This window comes from Amphiprion ocellaris, chromosome 2 (genome assembly GCF_022539595.1).
Source record: "Amphiprion ocellaris isolate individual 3 ecotype Okinawa chromosome 2, ASM2253959v1, whole genome shotgun sequence".
NCBI classification, from domain to species: domain Eukaryota; kingdom Metazoa; phylum Chordata; class Actinopteri; family Pomacentridae; genus Amphiprion; species Amphiprion ocellaris.
The window spans coordinates 27835457-27862726 of NC_072767.1; the positions used below are offsets into that span (position 1 = coordinate 27835457).

The window sequence follows — 27270 nt, forward strand, 5'->3', positions numbered from 1 at the left end:
ATTAAAATTTTTTTTAAAAGGTTAATAAAAGCAATACTCACTGCATTTAATTACAAAGCACATCAATGTAAAAATAATGACTGAAGTTACAAATGAAGTCAGGCTCTGCTAAATCTCTCACACATTAGAATTTTTTATTTTATTCATGACCTTTTCTCTTGTCTTTTTTTTTTGCAGGAATAATGCACATTGATCACTGTGAATGTACCAGTGTTAGCCTAAGGGCTGATTTTCAACTCTTGCCTGTTAGATTGTAATATATAAAGTGCAAAGATACTAAGAACAAGGAGAGGGTTTTAAGTAGGGATGACCAGTTAATAGACACAGTTTGAAACAGTGCAACTAGCAAATTGCAAATGCTGCAACTTAGTGCAAACTGTTGTAATTCTATTGTACTTAATTCGAGCATATTCAGATGTTGTTTATGCTGTCTACTGGTCAATGTATACAATATGGTTCATCATGAATGCTGTGGTTTGAATCTCATATACTTTGGAGGTATCCTGATCTAAAGTTTAAACTGTCATGTCACGGGTTTTACAAATTCATGTCAGGCTGCTTGTGTCACGTTTTTGATGATGTCATATTGTAATGTTACATCATATGTCTTAAATCCATTACACAGTGAATACTGAACTGAAGCTTGACTTGAAAAAAATGATATAATATCTGTTGGAAAAATCGCAATTTAACTCAGATAGTTCAGCCCTTATTTGAAACATCTAGGAGAAAATAAAATAGAAAGATGGGAAAAACAGCAGAACTGCATTTTAGCAAAAGGTGGGATGAGATCCAGATGTATTTAAAGTTAGTTTTCGCTGTCTCTGGTAACAAACAGGGCTTTTCTGATCTCAAATATAATTTTCAAAATGTAAGAAAATATTATCTGAGCGTTTCTTGAGTGGGTTTTCAAATAAGAGGGTGTATTTAATGTTTTCGAACTTGGGCTGTGATTTAACTTTAAACTGGGCGCCTGCACACTCACGACGGTCCCTAACTTCAGCTGGTCATCCTCCAGTTTACTGTCCAACACTGAAGACGCTCTTTATCAGCTCCTGATGTGGAAGATCGAGCTGTCTGCGCCTTCAGGAGAGCTTCCTCCTGCTCACCCCGGCAGACCATCCGCCCTGAGCTCCCCGGGAGCAGCATCAGCCTCCAGCAGCTGCTGCTGCCGCGCCAGTCACAGGCAGAGGACCCGACCATCTGAGGCGGAGTGGGGGTAGTCCGCTAAGCTGCTTACCGTCCTGCCAGGAGGCCCACGGAGCGACCGGTGCGAAGAATGGACGGCTTCATCACATCAGCGGAACATGGCCTGTAGCTGCTCGGCACCGCTGCCATCCACATAACCGGACCAGGCCTCCTGAAGGTGCGTATCTGAGCGCAGCTGCTCATCTGGGCAGGATCAGCTCCACGGACAGCCGCATTGCTTCGGCCCGGTGTTGTTAGCAGCTACCCGGCGATGGGGGACTCAAAGAGAGTGCGTGGAGCGGTAGAATAACCATGTGGTGGATTTGCTGCTTGATTGTGGTCGCATTGTGGTTTTCGGTGTAGATTTGAGCGCTGCGGTTCGAGGCTTCCCTCCCTGTTTGGCGTCCATGGATGCGTCTCGCTGCTGGAGCCGGTCTCAGCCTGCTCACAACACTGACCTTCATGATTCGTGTACACAATAGATTCTCGTCGCAGTGGTGCAGAAATTAATATTCTTGTTATCCAATGAGTATTTTTATGCTAAAAACACTGAAACAGCTTGTTTTGTGCACTGAGTGTTCCATGTACACAGACTGTATGTCAGCACCACTATGATCGTGGTGTAGGGACACGTGATTGTGAATTCTGTGTGTTATTTTGGAGTAAGGTGCACATCAAATACATGTGATAGAGGATTCAAACTTGGGTTACAGCGGCTCTACACAATGGAGCCACACAGACAACACATGTCATTGTTTGTGCCCCAGTTCAAGGGCAGCCTCCTGTGAATCCACAGGGCTGTCCAGTCTGAGCCTCCTCCAAATGAGCCTGGGAAAAATAAACCGTCTATTCTTTCCTCCTATCAGTAACCTGGAATACACGGCACATTTGATACGCTTTTGTAAATACATGCAGTGCAGGAAGGTAATTCTTAATTAAAATTACATATGCTTTATTCTGTTATTCCTATTTGTCATGACTTAGTCCAGCATTTTGATCCTGATGACTTCATATCATTGTTTTCTGTATGTTTTATTTAGTGCCTTTTAAAGACACTAATATGCTGAGTTCTTGGTGGACCCTAGTCAAAACCACCTAGTTTCATCAGTTTATTTTTAACAGATGGAACTGTCCATTGAATTCATGTTTGCCATGGGTCCTAATTTAAAGATACACACACTCTCAGATGGGGTGGGGGCACTCCAATGGTCATTTAGACAGACACAGATTTTCTCCTGTGCTCTGTTAGCAAGCCTAAATACTAGGCCTGTAACTAACGATTATATATCAGTCAGTGAATCTGTCGATTATCTTCTCCATTTATTGATTAGTTGTGTGACCTATAAAATGTCAGAAAATAGGGCAAAAATGTTGATTAGTGTTTTCCAACCCAGACATATTTAGTTTACTTTCAGAAGAGGAATCAGAAAATGCTCAAATTTGAGAAGCCGGAATCAAAGAATTTAGATTTCTATTTTTCTTTAAAAAAAAAAAAAAAAAAAAAAACTCAGACTGAATAATCAGCACTCTAGCAGCCTATCAGCAGTCTTTGCATGTCTGAACTTTAAACTATGATGAAACACATCATAGTCTAAAGAAATCCAATACAACACCAACACAAAGTACAGTAATCAACATTCTGTGTGTCTGTCAGGATCACTTAAAAACAAGATTTACAACAAGAATGTTGTACTGGATTACACTGGATTACAACGTACGGAGTCATTCTGTACCAGAGTTCTCTGAACTGGACCAAACCACTGCAGGATGTAAATAATGGATTAGAACTGGACATAAAATCTGCAGCCGTTTACAAATGCAACGTCAATGCTCTGAACTCCCAGTAGTTTTTTGGGTTTTTATTCATTCCTGTCACATTTTTTTCTCACTATGGGTTCATTTTTCACTGAAATAGAAAGTGCTGCACCTCTATGGAAACAGCACAACCATGAATAGATAACTCAAAAAATGTCTAATCCACAGTACAACACAGTTACAATGCCATTTATCATATAAAAAGAGAAAGAACTAAAGTTGAGTTTCTTTTATTATTTAATGACAAAAACTGAAAAATTGTAATCAATGTGTGCAACATTTTTGAAATTGTCAGTGAATATTACCAGTAATGGAAAGACATGGTGACTCTCCATACTATAGATATTTAACACTTACATTTTTATTTTGTTTCCATATTTGTCCTCTCTCTACTTTGCGTAAACACGACCTGCAGTTCATCCCAGTTCAGCTGAAAAGCCCTGAAATTTTGTCACATGATTGTTGGTTGCAACCGAGTTACTAATAACTTCATGGTTGGGCTGAGGAGGGCAGAATTTTTATTTTTTTACAGTATCTGGTTTATTGTTGGCAAATGTTTAAATGAAACATGCAGAATAATGACATTTTAATTAGTTATCACAATTTTAGGCTTAGATCTGGTTAAGGTTCCTGAAGGAATTACACATCACACACGCCTAGTAGCTTTTCTCAGCTTTTTAAAAATATTTTTTATTTTCCATGCAGATGCAATCCCCAATAAAATTACGTAAATGAGTCTAGAATAAATGATTCTTTCCAGATAGAGTTTTTCATCTGGTGAACATTCCTGTTTCGTTTTTCTTTTAATATTATAATATATATATTGCTGAAAACCTGAATACTGCAAAATCATTTTTTTCTTCTTTTTTTTTGTTTACCACTTTCTCACCCATCTAAGGGTAAATTCCTGGTTGCAAACATGGACACTTTAGACTTTTGTAGCTGCCTCAAAAAACCATTAAGAAGTAGGAATAGCTGTGCACATGTTCTTATTGTTATTTAAAATCAGGCATGTTAATTTGTGGTCTCTGTTGCAGGAATGTTCACCCTCACAGAAGTCGCCTCCCTGAACGACATCCAGCCAACATACCGAATACTGAAGCCATGGTGGGATGTCTTCATGGATTATCTTGGTATTGTCATGTTGATGTTGGCCATATTTTCTGGAACCATGCAGTTAACTAAGGACCAGGTGGTTTGTCTTCCTATTCTGGAACAAACTCCAGAGGTGGCCGGGGGCTTCTTGGGACCCCAAACCCCAGAGCCAGCTGATGGTTTATGGAACAAAGAGAGCGCCATTGGGGAGCAAGCTGCCCCTCTGATGGCTAAAAGGCCTCCCGACAGCATCGCTCCGACAATTCAAGTCACACAGTCAGCTAGTTTTGGGCAGCCGCAGCCTACAGGTGTCAGGACCAAGCTGGACTTTCAGCAGTATGTCTTTGTCAACCAGATGTGCTACCATGTCGCCCTTCCTTGGTATTCCAAATATTTCCCTTACCTCGCTCTAATTCACACTATTGTATTGATGGTCAGTAGCAACTTCTGGTTCAAATATCCAAAGACAAGTTCCAAAATAGAACATTTTGTGTCCATACTGGGAAAGTGTTTTGAGTCCCCTTGGACGACTAAAGCTCTGTCTGAGACTGCATGCGAGGACTCGGAGGAGAACAAGCAGAGGCTGGCTGGTGCCTCCTCCCTCCTGAAACATCTGTCCACAAGCAGCGAGGAGGGGAGTCCAAACCAGTCTGCCCCGATGTTGACCAAATCTGGGGTCACATTCTCTGCTGAGAAGTTGGTGAGCGAAGTTCCCTCCATGACCATACTGGACAAGAAAGATGGTGAGCAAGCGAAGGCCCTGTTTGAAAAAGTCAGGAAATTCCGTGCCCATGTGGAAGACAGTGATTTAATTTACAGACTCTATGCCATTCAGACAGTCATCAAAACAGTGAAGTTTATCTTGATCCTTTGCTACACGATGACATTTGTTGCTTCTATAGATTTTGACCATGTGTGTGAGCCTGAAATAAAGCATTTGACTGGATATGCTAAGTTCCAGTGTACACACAACATGGCGTTTATGTTAAAGAAGCTCCTCGTCAGTTATATTGCTCTCATATGTGTTTATGGCATTATCTGTATTTACACACTGTTCTGGCTCTTTCGGCGACCTCTTAAGGAGTATTCCTTTGAAAAGGTCAGGGAGGAGAGCAGCTTCAGTGACATTCCTGATGTTAAGAACGACTTTGCGTTCCTCCTCCACATGGTTGATCAGTATGACCAGCTGTATTCAAAGCGTTTCGGGGTTTTCCTCTCTGAGGTGAGTGAGAACAAACTTCGGGAGATCAGTCTAAACCACGAGTGGACCTTTGAGAAGTTGCGGCAGCATGTAACGCGGAATCCTCAAGAGAAGTTGGAACTTCATCTCTTCATGCTCTCAGGAGTGCCGGATGCTGTGTTCGATCTCACCGACTTGGAAATCTTGAAACTAGAACTCATCCCAGAGGCCAGGATAACAGCTAAGATCTCGCAGATGGTAAACCTCCAGGAGCTGCACTTCTACCACTGTCCTGCCAAAGTTGAGCAGACTGCTTTCATTTTCCTTCGTGATCACCTCCGGTGCCTTCATGTCAAATTCACAGATGTTGCTGAGATTCCCAGCTGGGTTTACTTGTTGAAAAACTTAAGGGAACTGTACTTGGTGGGTAACCTGAACTCTGAAAACAACAAACTAATCGGACTTGAGTCCCTGCGAGATCTCAGGCACTTAAAAATTCTTCATCTCAAAAGCAACCTCACAAAGATCCCGACAAACATAACGGATCTGTCACCACACCTGCTCAAACTGGTCATTCACAATGACGGTACAAAGCTCTTGGTGCTGAACAGTTTGAAGAAAATGATGAACCTCGCAGAGCTGGAGCTCCTTAACTGTGAGCTGGAGCGAATCCCCCACGCCATCTTCAGTTTAAACAACCTTCAGGAACTTGATCTAAAATCCAACAACATTCGTTCCATTGAGGAGGTCATCAGCTTCCAGCACCTCAAAAGACTAACATGCCTCAAACTTTGGCACAATAAGATCATCACCATTCCACTGTCAATCAGCCACGTCAAAAACCTGGAGTCGCTCTATTTGTCACACAACAAGCTGGAGTCCCTCCCGTCACCGTTATTCACCCTTCTCAAGTTGAGGCACCTCGATCTTAGTCACAACTCTATAGTGGTGATACCGCTGGAGGTCGGCTTCCTGCAGAACCTCCAGCATTTTGCCATTACTGGCAACAAAGTTGAGGTAGTCCCAAAGCAACTGTTCAAGTGCACCAAACTACGGACATTATGTCTCAGCCACAACTGCATCTCCTCCATTCCTGAGAAAATCGCCCAACTCTCGCAGCTCACACACCTGGAACTGAAGGGAAACTGTCTGGATCGGCTCCCGGCTCAGCTCGGCCAGTGCTGCCTCCTCCGCAGGAGCTGCCTGATGGTAGAGGATCACCTCTTTGACTCGCTGCCCATCGAGGTCAAAGAGAGCATCAATCAGGAATCTAGTGTTTCTTTTGCAAATGGGTGTAAATGTCTAAGTGACGGACGGTAGTGACATCCCGTTTGGCATCAAATGCTGAACATTTCATCTTTTGGGGAGAAAGTATTGTTTTTAAATGATACCATTAGAAACAGCAGTTCCGGTTAGAATATGTTTCATTGTCTTTTAGAAACTTATACACCGAACATAGCACAGCACATAAAAGGTCAATACCTCTGGAAAAACATGAGCTGAACTACAGGAACTATCATGGTTTGTGTCATGTCTGGATTTTTCTTTTTTTTTCAATTAAAGTAGGTGTATATTAGTTCAAAGATTTGCTATTTCTAAACCTTTTGTATGCACAAATACAAATAGAAGATTTAGGCATCTTTGTATAATATTGAAACAGTCCCCTTTCATTGTTGTGATTTTATTTGATTTTCTTTAGATTAACTAGATTGTGCTTAATGGGGAATAAACTTATTATATATTCATACCAAAGGTTTGATAAAAAGATTGATACCACTTATTTATATAGTCATATCTGACCCTTAAAGTTGGAGTGCAAGACGTTCACATCTAAATGAAAATCTGCTATATTCAAGGAAAATATGGTCACCAGGGTCACCATCAGGTAAATCTCTTTATGTGTACCTTAGTTTGCTGTAGGAGAAAACTGCAGTACATGTTTTAAGTCTGGTTTCTGGAGCCCCAGTGGCCATTCGTTGTACATAAGCTTGCAGTGATTGCTTTGCCAAAGCTGAAGAAGGCAACAACTATAATGACAGACATGGAGGCTACAGCAACTGCGAATACAGCAGGAAACCTAAGAAGTGCCAAGCAAAAATTCTGATGCACCAGTTAAAAAAGAAACTTGCATTCATAGGAATGGTTTACAGTTTTAAAAAAGACAGTCATCAGTATTACATAGGCCCATGTCAATGATGTTTGCATAACTGTCACTGCCAAAAGAGAGAAACAGAAGTTTCTCACTGCAGATTTAAATCTGAAGCTACAGCCATGAGATGCTTAGCTTAGCTTAGCATTAAGACTGGAAACGATTAGTCTGGTTCTGTGCAAAGCTAAAACAATTTATCGGTACCTCTAAAGCTCACCGACTTGTATATCTATTAACTTTATATGTAGTTTGTACAAAATCCAGGCTGTTAATTTTCCTGTGTGCACAGTCTTTGTGCTACGCTCAGCTAACCAGCTAACTGTAGCTTCATATTTAGCATAACTTAAAGTGGTATCAATCTTCCTATCTGACCCTCCACCAAACAAAAAGAACCCCCAAAACTATTACGCTAAAAGGTCAGTTCACTGAAATTACAAATAATATGTCAAATATGGTATACAGTTATTTAAAACTTCATGTATCAATGTTTTGCCTTTAAAAAAAAAAATCTGCATTTATTATACATTCAAATTTAACAGCAGCATCTCTTTCCAGAAATCTTGTGTGCAGTCAGATGGATAATTCACAGGTCTCACTGGTTTCAGTTTTTATCTAGTAACTAATTTCAAAGCAAATATGTTACAACAAAGTTATCCAGTTAGCAGAATGTTGTTAATAGGAAGCTGTGCTGCTTTTAAATATTTTAAATGCTGTGAGCAGCACAAGCAAAATAAAACTCTTTTTTTTTTTTTTTTTTAAATTTTGAATTTTTTAGAAATATCGGAATATAAGACCCAAATTTTTTTGATGGCTGTATACCATTATGATAAATGCAAAAATGTGTTTTTGTAATTTCAATGAACGAACTTTTCAAAAATGTTTGTGATGAGAAAAGTCTGAACGGAAGGTCCACTTACTTGCTTCACCGATATAATCATTTACAGAAAAAATGTGAGCATCTGCTGGGAAAGACCACAAAAAGCTCCAGAAAATGTTAGTAAGTGGACCTTGAGTAGTCCAACGATTGTTTAACTGCAATCATAAAATTACTTTCAGTCCCCACATTTAAAAATTGTTTCATATATGTGCAACAACGACTGTATACGTAGACCACATTGAAAAATTCCTATTACATGTTTGCATTCCACTTTTCATCTTTCATGTCATGTTCTCTGCTTCTTGAGTCCTCTTGCCATTATTTTTAAATGTAGTTTGTTTTTTCAAATGAGTAGACTAAAGAATTAATTCCTTTGAGCCAAAACACAACGCTTTTTATTAGTTGTACTTTTGCTGTTGTGTCTGAATATGTTTTATTCTTGTCAACAATATATTTATCATGTATTTTGCGTATATTTTCTCATTGTCTTTAATGTGTCCTTTCTGCACAGCACTTTGTAAACTGGTTTTTAAAATGTGCTATACGAATAAAGGAAGTATTATACTGTTGCTAATCCTATTATTCAATGCTATAAATGTACTACAATGTCATTTTTGCACTTAAACAACACATATTTTTGACATATAATTATGCAGTTGAACCTTCAGGTTTGAAGTCCCCCACTGTTTAAAAATTATTGACTTCTAATTTATTCATCCATTATTTAGAAAACACAGTATTTTATCCTCACCTTGCATATAATTAACTACTGAAATATTCAAAACTAAAATTTCAGACACTTATGGGAAGTAGTAGCTTGATGTATTCGTCTTGTTGCCCTGTTTCAATATAAAAAATCAAAGTTGCAAGAGATTTACAACCAAACAATTATGTTTTTGTAAGCATTTAAAAAATTCATAGTTTGTGTGTCAATACCTGACTAAAGTAAAATGAGCCCACTTCCCATTTTCATTCTAATGCATGATTTATTATTTTTTTGTTGCTAATTTTTTCTAGAAAATAAAAGGTTGAATTGATCACAAAGTATAATAAACTCTGTGTGTGTGTGTGTGTGTGTGTGTGTGTGTGTGTGTGTGTGTGTGTGTGCGTGTGCGTGTGCGTGTGCGTGTGTGTGTGTAAGAGACAAAGTGAGCTGTATAAATATGAATATTTAGGTGCATCATGTCTCTCTACTATCAGCGGTTTTGGCACTTTGGTCAAAATCTGATTGAATTTTGTTCACACGACTGTTGGTAGCAGCTGAGTCACTATAAGAGCTTCTGAGTTAAACTGAGGATTTTTTCATGTGAAACTGTAGAATAAATAGATTTAGATTCAATATTATGATATTAATTTGCTGAGGACACCACCGTAGTGGGTCTCATATCGGACAATGATGAGACCCACTACAGAGGAGAAGATCCAGCACCTTATTCAGTGGTGTTCAGATAACAACCTTGTTCTGAACACCAGCAAGACCAAGGAGCTCATCGTGGACTACAGGAGGTCCAGGAGGACAGAGCACGCTCCTCTCCTCATTCAGGCAGAAGCGGTGGAGCGTGTGGACAACATCAAGTTCCTGGGCATCCACATTACATCTGATCTGACCTGGTCCCTAAACACAGCTCAGCTAGTGAAGAAGGTTCAACAAAGACTCTTCTTCCTTAGGAAGCTGAAACGTGCTGGCGTCTCCCCTCAGCTCCTGGCAAACTTCTACAGGGCCACAGTAGAAAGCATCCTCTGCCTTGGTGCAACAGTGTGGTACGGCAGCTGCACAGCTCAGGACAGAAAGAACTTACCCAGGGTGGTGAAAACAGCACAGGGAATTGTGGGAAGTCCTCTTCCAGACCTGAACTCAATATACGCAGCCTGGTCCAGAGGAAGGCCCGACGTATCGCTGCTGATCCCTCCCACCCACCCAGGAAATGGACTGTTTGTTCCACTTTCCTCGGGCAAATGGTACAGAAACATAAAAACTCTGACTTCCAGACTGAAAAACAGTTTTTATCCCAGAGCTGTCCAATCCATTCCCCCCTGCACACACAACAGGCACACTATATGCAATGCAGAAATGAATCTTGCACTGGACTGCACTTTACCACTCATCCTACTGCTCATGTGCACTAATTGTGTTTACATATTTGTATTTTTGAGGATTTTTTACATTTTATTTGTATATAGTGTGCCATTTTCTATTTTTCTTTTCTACAGCTGGGAGACACATCAAAATTTCACTGTGTGGAAACAATGACAATAAAGATTCTTGATTGTTCTTGATTCTTGATTCTTTAGGTTTACTTCGGGTTATGTTTTCCAATGGAACAGCATGTCACAGATGAGTGATTCAAAACGAATGGCGTAATTTTGATCATTTAAAAAAAGAAAAAAAGATGTTTGTCAAATCTGCTAGTAGGTTTGTAATCATAATTGTATTTGAATATATTATGAATAAGGTCCTAGTGTCAGACTGCTTGGTCCCATCAGAGCCTGTACATGTGGCAGAAAATGTCAAACTCAACACAATTGTTGTGTAGTTCTGCCCTCTGGTGGAAGTAGATTATTAGTACAAATTCCTCTGTGAAATGTTGATCATTTGCAACACATATTGTTCAGGACTCAGGCATTTCTTTGGTTTTGTTTTTAGCTGCATATCAGACAATAATTTGGTATAATTTAAAGCTCCTGACTAGGCTTTGTAATAAATTAAGTTTTTATAGGCTACTAAATGTTTATTAAAAACTAAGAAGCATTTTAAAAAAAATAACTTGGGCATTTATTGAGTCACTAAAATACTGTAGAGTACAGACCACATCAGCATGATTATAAGCATCCTCTGGTAAATTAACAACCAGATACTGATGTCTCTCACCATATGGACTTCAGGAGATGACTGGGGGATGATAAACTGTGACCTACTGGTTGGGTTCTCTCTGTTCTCATGTTTCTTACATGTTTGTCCCCTGACAGCCGGGTCCTAATGTTTTTTGAGCAACACACCATACTATGACGTTTTTACAATGATGGTTCTACTATGAAACCAGTTTGACATGTTCAGGTGTTCTTTGTGTGAAAACTCAGAGATTTCAGGGATCAGAAGGTGGTTTTCAACTTTCTTTGTTAACTTTCTGCTTCAACTTTAAACTAAATTTCCTTCACTAACCCAGCCCTCTGGACTTCCAGCAAGCTGTGTTCCTATTGGCTGTCCAGGTGGCTGCTTGGTGTTATCAGGAACACCTGAGCAGCTCAGTGTCTTCCTGCTTTATTTAGCTGCAGACAAACATTTCCTCTGCTTTTCTTCACCAGTGAACCGGGTTTGGCTCCGTTGCTTCAGTTTGTTCTTTAGGCGTTGGCTTGCAGCTTCCAGCAATAAAATCGTCTTTAATGTGTTTCTTGGTGTGTTTTAGGGCTTTGTACTGGATAGTTGTCTTGGTAAATGAGGTTCTTTAACCACAGTTAGCACATGGTAATAATGTGTGCAGTGATTAGTGGATTTGGTCCAGCTGAGTTGTGTCTTTATCTTGGCTGTAGTGAGTCTTCAGAGGTTTTTGGTCAGACACATTCTGTATTCTTGTGAACCAACGTTGGTTGTCCAGAAGGTAAGAGTTCCTGTCCTGATTCTCTGTTCTCAGAGGTTCTCTGGTAGGCTGCAGGAGACTTTAGCGTTTGGGTTGTGCTAGTTTGGTTTTTGTACGGTTTCATTTAGACGACTATCTTGAGGCCCCTCGATGTGGTTTAGTGAGGTTTTCTGCAACAGTTCTACAAAGCAACCTGCAGCAGAAGAGACTTTGAGAGTTTTTAGGAAGTTCTGGAGACCAGACTTTAGAGCAGCAGAAACATTTGTCAGCAGTTTGAGCAGAAGGTGAGCTTCAGAGTAGAAATGAGATGGAAACCTTCTTGACCCGTGTTGTGAGGTCCTGTACAAAGAGTTTGAGCAGGTTGTGAAGAGTCTGTAGTTCTTTGGTCTGAAAGCACAAGAAGAGTCGACTCATTAAAGGAGAAAACAGGAGATATTGTTGGTTCTTCTGTCACTCTGCAGTTTTCAGTTTCCTTAGACTGAATATCAAGTTTCTATTTTAAATGATTTGCCATGTGAGCCCAAAAAGACTTCAATAAACTCCCTCCATCCCCTGGACACAACATATTTTATTACCATGTTAAATGTTTTTTTTTGTTGTTGTTGTTGTTTTTTTAATGTTTTTGAGTTTTAATCATAGTTTTAGCATAGTTTTTTGTCTTTGCTTGTTTAGTTTTGTCATCTGTGTAAAAGGTGCTAAACAAATAAAGTTGAATTGATAAACTGAATAATTGACTAACTCATGATTGTGACAACAGAAGTATTTTCATTGTGATTTAAGGGTTTATTTAATTTTTAAGGTTGGGGTTAAAATCTTGACAGAAAAAGAAGACGAAAGAAATAAGCTACATAACAAAAAGCAATTAAATCAAAGGAAAACAAATTTAATACAATAAAACTTTCAAAAGGTTTTATTTTTAAAAAGTACTTTTTAACTGTTTAATTATCTGAAATATTTTGTCTGTAATTTTGAATATTTGTATTTAAAAAAGTTTGTTTAATTTCATAATTAATTGTATTTAATGTTTAATATATTAAATACAATTAAATTTTATTAAACAGACAAAATATTGAATTACATAATTAAACAAGATACAACACATGTAATTATGAAATTAAACAAAAATTTTAAAATACAAATATTCAAAATTACAGACAAAATATTTCAGATAATTAAACAGTTAAAAAATACAATTAAACAAGAAGAATATTAAACATTAAAAAAAATACAAAACATTTAATTAGATTATTAAACCTTTAAAAAAATTAAATGTTTAATTAGAAAATTAAATCTTAAAGACAATAAAACTTCAAATAGGAATTAAACAGAAAATACAATGAAGCATTTGAAAAGAAAATTAAACATTAAAAGGTGGTAAAACATTAAAAAAGAAAAACCTTAAAGATTTAATCGAAAACTTAAATATTGGGAAAGAAAAAAAAATTTCAAACAAGCCGATAAAACATTTGAAAAAACAATTAAACATTAAAAAGACAAAACATTTCTGAATCAAATCAGACATTAGAAAAGAAAAAAAGGTGAGAAAAGAGCAAAACTAAACATTTAAGAAGAATCAAACTAAAGACAAAACATTTGAAAATACACCAGTTAAACTTTAGAAGATCAAATTAAACAGAAGAGACAATAAAACGATCAAAAAGAGCAAAAACAGATAAACATCTTAAAGCGTTTTCTAGTCTGAAACGAAAACATCAAGTTGTTTCTTCAAACATTTCCTCTTTCTATGTTCTTGGTTTGATTGTGGATAGATTTACTAAGAACTCATTTCAGAAAACTGCTTTCCAGATAAAGTCTACTAGTAGTTGAAGGCATTTATCAAACTAATGTTACCTTCTGATCTCCACAAACTTTACTGTTCAGTGAAGAGAATCAAAGTTTGTTCAGGATTTCTAAAAAACCCACAGGTGAAGGTCTGAGAAGAACTCAGATGGATGGTCTAAATGTGAAATCAAGACTCATGGTCACAAGTTTTAATGCTTCTGTTAACCATAAAGTTCAAACTAACAGAGAAGTACTGAGAAACTTTTAAAATTTCAGTCCTCAGACTGTCTGAAGGTTCAAACTAACAGAGAACCGCTCAAGAACTTTTAGGTTTTCACTCCTCAGACTGTCGAAAGGTTCAAACTAACAGAGAAGTACTGAGAATCTTTTAAAACTTCAGCCCTCAGACTGTCTGAAGGTTCAAACTAACAGAGAACTACTCAGGAACTTAGAAGATATCAGTCCTTGGACTGTCTGAAAGTTAAATCTAACAGAGAACTACTGTGGGACTTAGAAAATTTCAGCCCTCAGAGTGTGTGAAAGCTCAGGTCCTGAGGACTCGGGAGGTGTGGAGGCTTGGAAAGTCTTGGACCTGAGGGTTCAACCCTCCAGCACAAAGCCTGAAGTCCAACCTCCTGAGAAAAACGGTCAAGTCGAGACTCGAGTTAAAAAAAAACTCGAAAAATGGCAAAAAATAGATGATAAATGCGCAAAAAAAAGAAGAATTTGTATCTGAGCGAGTAGCTCAGGGGGATAAGAAGAGTGTCTACCAAGCGGTAGGTCACAGGTTCAAGACCCGCCACCGGCCTTTTTCTTTCTTTGTCTTTGTCAGAATTTTGAGAAAATTTAAGCCGTGTCTGGTCTTGAACCAGCGACCTGCAGCTCCATAGGCAAATCCTTAACTCACTGAGCTACAGATCAGATACAAAGAAATAATTTCGTCGTCCCTTTGGCATCGTAGTTGCTGAAGTCACCACATGGGTGGAGCCAAGGCGGAGTCTGGGTGGAGTCAGGGCGGAGAGTAGGCGGGGGAGGTGGGTGGCGGCCTCCCCCCTCTACTCCCCCACCTCCCCCCACCACCCACCACACCTTCCCCCTCCCGACGAGTTCTTCGAGTCTTGACGAGTTCTTCGAGTCTCGACAGGTTTTCCCGAGTTTCTGGAGTTTCCACCAGCTCGGAGGCAGAACAAGTCATGAAGAGATGCTGAAGTCGGTGAGGATGGTGTGACTTTTTACAGCGACGAGAAGGAAGACGACTAGAAGAGCCAGGTCTTTAACCACCATCCATAAAATCCATGCAGTCGGCTCCAGAGAAATGAAGGGATGTCAACTTTTATCCACCTCCATCCAGATGTTCAACTTGATATCTTTAGAGATTTTTAGCACCACAAACCTTTAGTATCACACTTTATCACTTATTAGGACTTTAATGGAATCCACCAGCAGATTTAGTTTTTGTTGAGAAACTTTATTCTTGTCGTCGTGGGACTGCAGTATTTAAAACTGTTCCTTCTATTTGACCTCATATTTATTAGTTTTAGTGAAGAAAGTTATTTTAGTTGTCGATTAGTCTCTTAAAAACCAAATAATAAATTGGATTAGTCGAGAGGTTTAAATTTCTTACTTTGTCATATTTTAAATATGACAAAAAAATATAAAAATAAAGTGTCTTCAGACAATTTGACCTGTAATTGGCATTATATAAATAAAATTGAATTCAAATTGTATGTATCTTGTAATGTTGGAGTAATTCAGCCATATATGTTGGAAAACACATTTTCTTTGACCATTAATCTGTTGATTGTTTTCTCCAGTAATTCATTTCTTGTTTTGGTTTATAAAATGCCAAACCCAAATATATTCAGCTTACCGTCATAAAAACCAAAAAGATTTACATTCATGATGCAGGAATCATACAGTTTTTCACTTTTTATCTTAGTTTAGTCAGAAAGATAGTTGATAATGTGTGAATTGTTACAGCTTGTGAGCCGTAAAGGGTTTTAATCTTTGGGGCCGAGCGTCAAAAAACATTTAGAAACAAACATCAACAAAACACTCAAAGATTTGAACATCATTTGCATGACAATGTTAAATTAAAGGACATTTATTTCCAACGTAAATGTGTGATATTCATCCTCTGGAGCTTTCTCTTCACATCGTCTTACACCTGGACTGGTTTGGTCAGGAGCATGTGCAACAAACATTTGAAAAACTGCACTTTAACATCAATGAATGACACTGAAGTTTAATCTCTACATAAATGAGACTGAGTCTGGATGTGCTGCTCTGTCATTAACTCTTAAGTTTAGGGAAAGTTAAAACAAAAGAGGACAGTTCAGATAAGACTTGAGAATGAGCTTATTTTGAACAAACATCTCAGACTTTCTGAGCTTCAGCACCTATAGCAAGATATTTTATCAACAAGTAACTCAAGAGATCCAGAAGTTGGAGAGAGTTAGCTTTAGCTGAGCCAAAGAACATGTGGGACGCTAACCTAGCAAACATTTCAGACTTTTCTCTGTAAATTCTGAGAAATAATTTACTATTTAATGACAGAGCTACACATCTTAACTCAGTCTCAATAAAACAGACTCTAATTCAGTGTCATCCATCCATATTAAAGTGCAGTTACCCAAAATGTTTGTTGCATGAGCTCCAACAAAACCTGTCCAGGTAGAAGGCCACTTTGACAAACAGGAAGTGGGAGATTCCAAGCAGATTTATAGAAGGGGGAACCAGACTGTACTAAGTGTCGTCGAGTATAGAGGGGTGTTTTGTGGGTTTTTAATGCTAATAATGATTATTAGTGAGACATTTGGAGTAGATATTCATTTGCAGTAAATGAAAGTATTTAAAATCTTGAGTTAAACTTAGAAGAACACAAACTCTAACAGAAAACTTTGTTGATACGTTTTTGTTTTGTTTACAGATGTTAAGTTAAAGGAGTTTTATTCGTTACGTATAACCAATCAAATCACTCCAGAAGACAGAGCGACCACAGGTAGATAAAGGTTCAGAGCCAAAGTAGCACCATTTTTAAATGTATTTATTACCGTAAATCAGTAAAAAATAAAATACTGATAATCAGTAAATCAGTCAGCCCACAATTACTACAATTCTACAATGTATGTCTCTTTCCTTTGACTTATTTGTACAATATACGATGGATATGATGGCGTTTTTTCATACCAAAGGCTATACTATGATGTTTTCTAAGAGACATATGATGCTACTCTGTTTGTTCTGGCCCTGAGCCACTGCACTCCTCCTCTGTTGTTTTCTGGATTGTACTCAGCTGCATGCCTTCGTCCACCCGGCCTCCGTTGACTCGTCCCGCCTGCCGTCTCTGGAGCTGAAGCTGGATTGGAACAGACCAAAGTACAGTCCAATCACTATGCCAGCTGCTTCTCAAAAGGCTCCTTCATCTGGCAGGTGGCGGCACTTCTTCTGAGGGGAAGCTGAGCTGGCCCGGCAGAACTTTGGAGATGTGTTCCAGTGGTTGGTGGATGTGTGGGGAGATAGAGAGGGACCTTTGAATTGTTCAGAAAGGAAAACAGAGAACCCATTGGTAGTTTTAGTTTAGGGTGCTACTGCGGTGTGTTTTTGGGTTTTAAGAGGTGAACAGGAAGAGTGTTTTTTTGTATTGATTATCTTTTACTTTGTTCCTGGTTGGAATGCCCATCAATGTCAACGTGAAGTTCACTTTTAGTTCTGTTTATTTATTTTTATTTTACGAACACCCATTTGTTTTTAACCCCCTCACATGTTGTGTTGTTGTAAACTTACTCTTTCAAATAAATACTCGTCTAACCCTCTGGAAACCAGCGTTTGGACTGTTTTTGTGTTGCTCCTCACCTACTGACAGCTGTGGACTAAAGGCTATACTGTGACGTTTTTAGAGCGACATGCTATACTATGATGTTTGTTGGGCGACACGCTATACTATAGGCTTTTTTAATTGACATATTACTGTGACATTTTTTGTTTTTGTTTTTTTTTGTTTTTTTTAGCAACATATAGGAATTCAAACAGTTTTAAAAGTTACTATACTTTTACTTGTGCAATGAAATTATTTTTCTATGGCATTTTTTAGATGACATATTATACTCTTATGTTTTCTTGAATTACATACTATTTTGACAATATACTGGACTATGACATTTTTTGAACCACATATCATACATGACAATTTTAGGCAACATCCTATCATTTTGCGCTTTTTGAACCACATAATAATCTACGTTTTGTTTTTTTTTCTTGCCAACATGCTGTACTATGAACTACAGGCCATACTATGTTATTCTTGAGTAAAGCATACTATACTTTGACATTTTCTGAACTACATCCTATACTATGGCGTTATACACAGAGTGCTTTGGTTACATGTTGATTTATAATCTAGATTTTTTTCTGTTTTGTTTTTTGACGGGATTACCACAGACCTGACTGTGAACACCATCGACACCCACCTCAGGGAGACGCTGCCTAAGATCTCAAGGCTGCTTGGTCGTGGTCTTTCTGGCACGTACTCTTCCAAGATGAGCCGGGAAGTTTAACACTGATGGAATGACACCAGGTCTAAGCCGACAAACTTCTAATTCCTCCTCAACCCATAGTCTCTGGGAAACCTACATGGAGTAAGAAAAGTAGACAGAGAAGTAATTAAGTCTGTACACAACATATTAAAAAGAAATCATGCCAATAAATTAAGTACAAAGAACCGAATTCGCCAATATACTGGAGACCAGAGCTATTTAATTCGATAAGTATAAACTTGTTTAGTAACATTTCAATTATTTGAGAGCAGTCCTAAAGAACTGCCTGTAATCCCAATCATAAAATGGGTTTGAAGGAAGAACATAGATGGTAATCTGGATATACATGAGTTAGGCTTTCTAACTACTATTGGTAGTATTGGTGGTAGTAATAGCAATGTGACTACTACTAGTAGTAGTGGTAGTACACTAACCACTGCTGCTGATAATGGCACTGCTACTACAACTTGTAATACTATTACAAATGCTGATTCTACTTCTACAACTCTAACAGCTGTTTATACTACTACTGCTGCTTGTACTTTTAGTATTACTACTACTGCTTGTACAACTATACTACAGCTACTATTAATCGTCTGGTATTTGGTTGTCAGGCTGCTAGCTCGCCTTAGCGTTTTGCTAATGGCTAACTAGTTAGCTCCCATAGACTGGAAGCTCTCAACAAGATTTCATAATGAAAAAAGAGCCAAAAACTATTCTTACCTATGAAAAGTCATTCTAAGTTTCCTTGTCTCAATCGTACGACGCAGTGTGTAATTGTATGCAGCACAGTGAGCCGGCACACTTGTTTCCATTTTCACGCCATCTACATCAAGGGAATGCACTGAAACTTTGCTCCCACTAGCTTAGCCTCGCTGCAGCACGCAGCTCAAAGGGGCGTGTCCTATCTACTGATTCATATCTATGACAACAACGGTGGCTGCACATAAGGACGCCTGACGTTGATTAGCTGCGTAAATACCATTATATACAGTCTATGGTAAATACGTATGTGAATCGCATCATTGGCTGCAGCAGCCAGTCACCGGTCACTCACTGACTCACATTGAAAAATAGCACAGAATGAATTGTTACGTGTTTATTTTATTTACAATTTAGGCTGGATTTTTTTTTGTGCGCAGAGCAGATTTTCTGTGCGCGGAGACCGTGTCAGCAGTGCGCAATTGCGTACGCGCGCAGCTTAGAGGGAACAGTGGTCTTGATTGAGATTAGTGAAAATAAAACATCACCAACTGCACTTGTAAATGCGTAAATTCATGCATTAATTCTGCATATCAGAATTATATGGCTTGTGTTGCACTTGAATTAAAAAACAGCACTAAAGCCTCGAGTTAACAGGCATGCCTTGATTTTATTGATCCATTTTTGCATTGAAAATAACCCTGAGTGTCAAAATACAGGCTTTTCTGCACTCTATAATGGATTGATCTGCCATTAACAGACAATGCCCCCAAAAGGGGGAAAAAAAAAAAACTTTGACTGACCCAATTTACAGCACTAATGCAGTCATGTAGCATATTTCTTACTTGTAAGGTAGACAAAAATACATTCACAGACATACTTTGAATACAATTTAGAGATTTCAGTTAATTTGAGCTACATGTTTACGAGCATCTCAATCCTAAAACCTGCCAATGATTTTGGCATATTATCTTTTTAACATTAATTTTCCAACATTGTGCAGTCCTCATTTCCCCCCCAACTTTCTCTTTTTAATTATTTTTTACAATAACTTCTTACTTCTGCTGTACAAACACGTACACGTACGTAAACACATTTTTAAATCAGAGCTTAAAATGGGCTTATGTTTGATACTGAAATATTTATGTGCTGTTAAATGGTTTGTAGTTATTCTGGTATTACACTCAATCTAATGCTTTTCCAAGCAGTTTCTTCTGATCTAACTTGTGCCTGTATTTCACCACTAGAGGACACTGTGTTTTATTCTAGCATCCTTTTCAGCTGATGTTTTGCCAACTATACACACATGCAAACAAACCCTCTCTCCCCACCACCTTGTTTTCTGAATTACACAGAGGGCGGACATCATCACCGCAGACTTGATGGCGACTATTGCTCCATTTGGCTCGTCGACTGCGGGCTGTTAGGAGTAAACATATGTCATGATAACTCTGGGCAGAGCAGCAGACAGACGATGCGTGACTTTAAGCTGGCCTGACATCCGGGTTGTTAAAAGTCTGCCATCAGGTGGACGAGGGAAACACACGGCCTGCAGTCCAGCCTTCATTACTTCCTTGGGATCAAGCAATGGCCTTAGCACTCGTCACAAACACTTAGCGTGCGCTTTCCCCCTCTCAGGACTACACTGCCAGCCATGTTTGTATGGAGTGGTCATCACAGAACAGCCACAGTGCATCCTCAAGACAGGGCTAACATGATGTCAATTTAAAAGGTTGACTGGCTCCTCAATCTGTGCATCTCAGTCCTGCACTGAACATACGCTGTGACACATCAGCCGAGGAGACATGTTATTGCTTTAACGACCTGCTGTGCATCCTGGGCTCTCGGGTTTGATGAGTGCTGCTTGCTTTGTCCTTGGCAGGCAGCATATTTTTAACAAATGCAGGTGTTTATTGAGGATAATAAGCACTCATGCTCTAAGTACCAGTGAAACTGTGAGAAAATGTAATTTGAATTTTAGACTGTTTTGGCCAATTCATTTTCCTCCTGGTATTTCTGGTAATAAGACATGAGCATTTATTTGGTCTGAGCAGAGGCTGTGCTGTGAATCCTGGATCTGTCTGTGGCCTGCTACTCCGCTAATGCCCCAAGGAAAGCAGCAGATCTTCAGCGACAGCACTTTGTGAGCACTTGCACAGCTGATGAGCTGTAATTATGCTTTAATTATTTCTGTGGGGCATTATTCTCTCCCGACGTGAAACCAGGCCCCCCTCCATCCTCCCTCCTCCCTGCAAATTAAGACATTCAGTATTTTGAAAACATTTGGTGATGAAACTCTCTCCAGTGAAGTCCACTAATTACTGCACAGCCTCGTGTCAGCACCCATAGAAGGCAGCTTTGATGTCTACTGCCCAGGATGATAATCAAGGGCACAGATCATCTGTGATTGGCTGTAATTGGGACAAGTTGTTTAAAAAAAAAAAAAAAAAGAAAAAAAAAGGGCACCGCATGACTTTGACGGCTGCTTTGCACAGCCACTGCTCCGAGACACTAACCCCCGCCTCCCCCCATCCTGTGCCCACAGGGTGAGGAAGCCTTGTCACTTATTAAGGAGGCTGTTGCCATGAAGTGACAGATGTCCTGATGTGATGTGTCTGCATCTTTGGCCTCCATCTGTCTTGTTAGTACACATAGTTAAGGATGGTGTGAGGAGAGAGCTGTTGTTCTTTCATATATGTTAAATGTATTGGAAGTTCTGTTTCTGGGAGCTGAAACTAGCTCCCCTGGCAATCCCTCGACAACAATCTCTCAGCGCTTCTTTTTCCACCTCTTGTTTTTCAAGGTTTCCCTGCCTCCTCCACCACTTCTGCAGGCCCTGATGTTCAGGGTTCAGTGCCACTGAACCATCTCCAAATCTCCATTTTTGCTCTGCTTTGCTTCCTGCTTGGCAGAGAAAGATTAGGGGCTCGGGTTCTGGGGTGTGCATCCCACCCTCTCTCTCGTCCTCACACCCTCCCCCTCTTCACCCATCCTCAGAGATTCAAATCCTTTTAGCTTCTTCCTCAGGTAAAATTGCCAAGGACCTTGTGAGCCCTAGGTTCCCCTGGAGGTAAAATCTATAATGGAGTTTTGATATGAGCAAGAACAGCCTTGAAAATGGACTTCTTTGACTAGCTAGCTGCCTCGCAGAAGGTCAACAGTACTCCAGGTGGACACAACATGCCACAACTGTGTTAGAAAAAGGCAGAACAAAGGAACAGTTTTACTCCAAAGAAAGTGACCTGTAGACACTCTTGTAAATAAAAAATCAAAGTGATGCGTTGCTTTTGTCAATTTTTTCAAAGTGAATTGTTCAGCATCACTTACAATCTCACCATGAAGTTTTGCATAGAAATGTCTCAGTGGGACAATAATCACTTATTTAGTCTCATATGTAGATTTGTGCCTCTACGCCATTAAAACAACCAAAATTAATTGCAAATGACTGCAAATGACTGCAACTGATGAAAAATAGTTCACGAGTTTACATTTGGTCCATAATGTTTTTTTTTTCCTCTTACTACTTTGATTCAAAGATAGAGGGCACCAGAGGCTCAGTTTTGGAAAAAAGTGCTGTTAAAGCCTCAACACAGAAGATCAGAAGAGCTTTGTCTATAGTGTATATTGTGATTTTATAATAGCTCTAAACCCTATAGCCAGAGGGTCTTGGTTAGGGGCAGGAAACATTCTATTTTGGGTGAGACTGCTACATGACATGACAGAAACTGATGGAAATTAATAATTTTAATAAAATAATAATTGGCTAGGATACAAAATATCTAGAAGGAATAGCTACCTGACAGGGCAACAATATAGTAGTAATTAATGATAATAACCATATGGACTATGGTTCAGAAACATTTAATTTTTGGTGTGATACCTACATAAAATGACAAAAACAAGGAGTAATTAATTATCACAATAATACTTTGGTTTGGTGTTAGAAAATATTATATTCTGGAAAATATCTAAATGACAGGACAAGAATCTGTTAATAATTAGTAATAATAACTAGAGGGATTATGGTTTAGAACAATTTATTCTTGGTGAGCTACTGAAGCTACGTGACATGACAAGAACTAGTGATAATTAATTATTACAGTAACCCTGGGTTTGGGGTACAAAATATACATACCATGACAAAATAGCTGAATGACATGAAAAACTAAATAGTAATTAATGATAATAAGAGCAATAATACCAATAAGTTGTTGGATTTGTAGCAATAATGGATGTGATAGATTGCTAGAAGAGTCACAGAGTTTGAAAAATTAGAAATTTCACACAAATACGCCTCATTACCACTTTATTGATGTATCCTCTGCTGACTTTCAATTATTCATCAGCCACTCAAAAAACTGTTTGCTCTGACTCAATTTATGCTCCGTATCAAAACATAAATCACGTCTCTGCTGCAGCCATAATCTTAGTTAATCAGCATCATTTAATGCACTTAGCAGCAGTGTTTCAAATTCAAATGAAACACTTGTGCAAAAGCAATCGCCGTCTGCCCTAGTTCTCATCGATGGTGGGTTTGTCAAAATGATGCAATTGGTCATTACCTCACATCAGACGCCTAGGAGACATAATTCTGCCTGACAGTTGGATTCTAGCTTTGACAGCCTCAAACTTGTTGAGTTTTCTCTAAATACTTGCCATTGCAATGAGTTAAACATCCCCCGGAGGCACCGCAGAGTTTTCCTTTTGAACAAACACCCGAGGGACGCCAAGCTGGGACTGCATGAGGAACTGGAGGTCTTACGGAGAGGGCTGTTTGGGTTTATCTAATGGTACAATGGGTAATTTCTTCTGCCACTGCAGAGGGAGGGGGAAGAAAAGAGGGATGAAAAGAGAGAAGGGAATATGTTTAAGAGAGAATCTTTATCTGGGCTTAATTTCCCATGCTCAAGCAGAGTGGAGGATTTTTTTGCTGTACAGATCTCTTTTGTCAGATCCTACCTACCCATAGAAGACCCAGGGGCACTCTAAGAACATACGCATCACCTAGATTTGCCTTCCAGCCCACTTCTCTCCAGTGATTGCACCCTCTCCCCGCTGGCTTCTTTGTGTAGAAGAGACGAGCGAGCATTTTGGAAATCAAATCTCAGTTTGTCGGAGTAAAACTGGAGCAGACTTCAATTTGAATAGATTTATTTCTACATAATTGTTCTGAGCACATACATGCACAAAACCCTCTTTTGCTGTGCTTCGCCCGGTTGTGATGCAAAATGAAGCTGAACGGGTAAGATACAGCGTACGTCTCCCCATGGCTGCACCACCAAGAATCCCTCCGTCTACTCAAACTTAAATATCGACCCAAGCTACGGAAATTATCATGTGAAATGTGCATCTCCCCCTGCCGACGTTATTATAGCCTATTTGTTTTCATGCGGTAAAAGTCTCCCAACAATCCAGAGAGGCCCCTCGAGCAGCAGTGTGGCTGGTCTCTGAAGGCCGGGGCCACTTTGCAAGGGAGAATTCAGGCAGGTACGATAGTCATCATTGTCAAAAAGGAAGTGCACAACACTGCTGGGACAAAGGAAGGTGCTGGTGAAAACACGAGGTGAGTGGAACAGGCTGAGGTGGAGACGGGGGAGGTGGGGAAGGGATGGGAGGAAGGAGGGAGGGATGGGAGGTTGAAGAGAGTCCCAAAGCTCCCTGCCAGTGATGACCAGAGTGTCCATCAGCGAGGTCTCACGGGTGCCCACTGAAACAGCAGCGCTGGCAGAACTAAAAAACACCCACCCTGGGAAAGTGCTTTTTCTCCCGCCAGACGCCGAGTGATGGATTGGGCCGGCCGCTGCACACAATGCATTTGTGAAGAGAAATAGAGAGGAGGGGTGGTGATGGTGGTGGGGGGAGATGCAGGCAAGGTCTGTCAGAAAAACACTTCCACTTTACTCCTAGAATGCACTAAAATATTTAAGAGTTCGATATTTATTTCATTACTCCACACATCGGATGTGAGAATGGACATACACACAAATGGAAGTGCGCAACAAAAGGTTTAAAGTCACATGCTGCAACTGTAAGACAAAGAAGGGCCGGGGTGAATATCAATGAATGCGCTTGCCGTGTTTTCTTACAGCGAAAAATTGGAAATTAACCACGATTAAACACTCCGAATGACAACCGAGGGCCTTGGAAAGGTGGGAGTGCATCTCCGCAGAGGCAACGTTGAGGTTTTCTCCTCCTGAATGATGGAAATGCTTCTGCTGAGAGCTACGCACCAACCACACCTGCCAACCTCAAGAGTCAACAGTATTGATTAAACCGCCGCATCCTCTCAAATCCATCCCCATTTCCTTTGAAGGCGAAAATCATCCTTGATATCTGCCAACAGCTTACTTACTTAGGGATTTCTTCCTTTCCATCTAGGTTGTATTAATTAATGCATGCTTTTCTTAAATTAGCCCTCTGAGGAGCTATAACTCAAATTCCTGTATTTATGGAAGTAATAGGTTGGAAAAAAAATGCTAAACTGAAATAATTATGCAGTCCAACACTTTGCTTTGAGAATAAACTGCAAGAAACCTGATGAAATATGAATGTGCATTGGGTGCAAAGATAGTTAAATATTTACAATCCTGTGTTAGTCCACAACCCCAGTAAAGATGCTAGTCAACTGCAATAATTGCTTTACAGCAAAACTTTGCGCTTGATTCATGGATTCAGACGGGTGTTATACAAGTTCAGAGCGCTTTTTTTTTTTTAATGTACACCCATTAAGAATATATATTTTTTAAACTGCAGGTACACCCCACGCAGGCCTGTACACATTCCATTTTTCTGCTTAATGTAATCAGGCAGGTAGTTGCATCTTAAGCAGGAGCCCATATTGCAGTTAAGAAAGGGCACGGTGAGGAGGAAGCCCCCTGAGGGACTGATCTTATATCAGGAGACTGTATATTTCTACGCTAAAGAGGCTATTCAAACCCACCAATGCTTGAATTATTAAAGACACTGTATGTTTTTCAAAGCCTTGATTTAGCTCTTTTAAGGGGTGGGATGTGTGCTGTGGTGCTGGTGGTGTGGCCAGGGGTTGGGGATAGCAGGGAGAGGAGGGAGGACCAGAGGGCAGACGGAGGGGAGCTGTGGGCTATCAGAAGCTGGATTGTTTCTGTTTTCACCCCTCCCACCGTTGGCCTCGTCTGCTAAAATGGCCTTTTACTTTCTAAGCATGCTTTTACTGCCTTTGAAGAGTTATTTTTGTTGATGAAAAAGATACGCCGCCTCGGTTAAAGCGAACCCCGGCTATTCACAAGGTTGTTTAATACTTTCCCCTCAGTTTGGCTTATAAATTTATCATCAGTAAAGTATACCAGTGGTCTCATGCCGTAGTACAGGCTTCAAGCTAAGTGGCTGGGGTGGAGTGAGTGAACGAAGGCCGGAGAAGGAGACAGAAAAACAGAAAGAAAGAAAACGGTTTAACAGCAGTTGATCCTGTTCTGCAGTGGAGGAGTGTCTACTCTAGGTTTTAAGACGTTAAAAGTCTTAAATTGGCTTTATCGATGGCTCTCTTGATTCCGAGATACAGTACAGAGGCCTCACTTGTTAACAACTTGTATGTTAATGACTTGTATTAGAACTGATCAATCTACTTTGGATGCAAGCGTTTCCCATCGCTTTGAAGTGAACACATTGATTGGTGAGAATATAACAGAATTAAACAATCGGTCCTGCTCAGAGCTGAGTGGAGCTGTCTGTTGCCTGCTTTCTTTTCTATTAATAGATCACAAACACCATCATTGCTAGAACACAGAATGCTATATTGACATTGCGCTGTAATATACAGTACACTGTGGGGTAGAAAGTATTTGGACAGCTGAATGTTACACCATAATGTACTGACATTTTTCTTTGGAGCTGGGTTGCTGGGATTTGTTTCCACTGTGATGCTGGGATAAAACCAGTCAAGTTCCCACATGTTTGTACTGGACAATCCTCCAAAACACTGGATTACACTCGATATCTGCCAGTGACAAATGCACGTATGGCTAAGGGTATTCAGAGACACAAGGAGAGACTCACTTATTACAGAATGGTGAATCCCACCAAAGATGGTGGTTGTATGACCCATGTCCTTGACCTCTCTCCTACAGAGTCAATCTACTTTGCAACATCCAAACCAGGAAACATCTATCTAATTGTGTCATTACACTGATGCAAGCACAATTTTGTGAAACTGTGCATAGTACAAGAATAACCTGGTGGGTAAAAGACCTTTTAAACTTGTTTTAGGTCAAAGTCACCAAACTTTTCAAGTGTTTTTTTTTTTTTTTTTTTAAATCAGATTTGAATGGTTTTTCTGGACATGCAGCTTTTATTACCATTGAAACTGCATTTCTTGCTACCGCCTCACTGATTTAGGA

At 39.5% G+C, this 27270-nt stretch overlaps 1 protein-coding gene across 1 annotated transcript; it reads left to right on the forward strand.

Moving 5' to 3' along the window:
- Positions 1–909: 909 nt before the first annotated feature.
- Positions 910–8873, forward strand: lrrc8db (leucine rich repeat containing 8 VRAC subunit Db). The gene is made up of 2 exons (XM_023280019.3): positions 910–1366; positions 4041–8873. Exon 2 carries the CDS (start codon positions 4043–4045, stop codon positions 6596–6598), a length of 2556 nt encoding a protein of 851 aa, XP_023135787.1. The 5' UTR covers positions 910–1366; positions 4041–4042; the 3' UTR covers positions 6599–8873.
- The last annotated feature ends 18397 nt before the right edge of the window (positions 8874–27270 follow it).

Coding starts and splice junctions, on each gene's coding strand:
- lrrc8db (XM_023280019.3), top strand. CDS start 4,043: ATGTTCACCCTCACAGAAGTCGCCTCCCTGAACGACATCCAGCCAACA.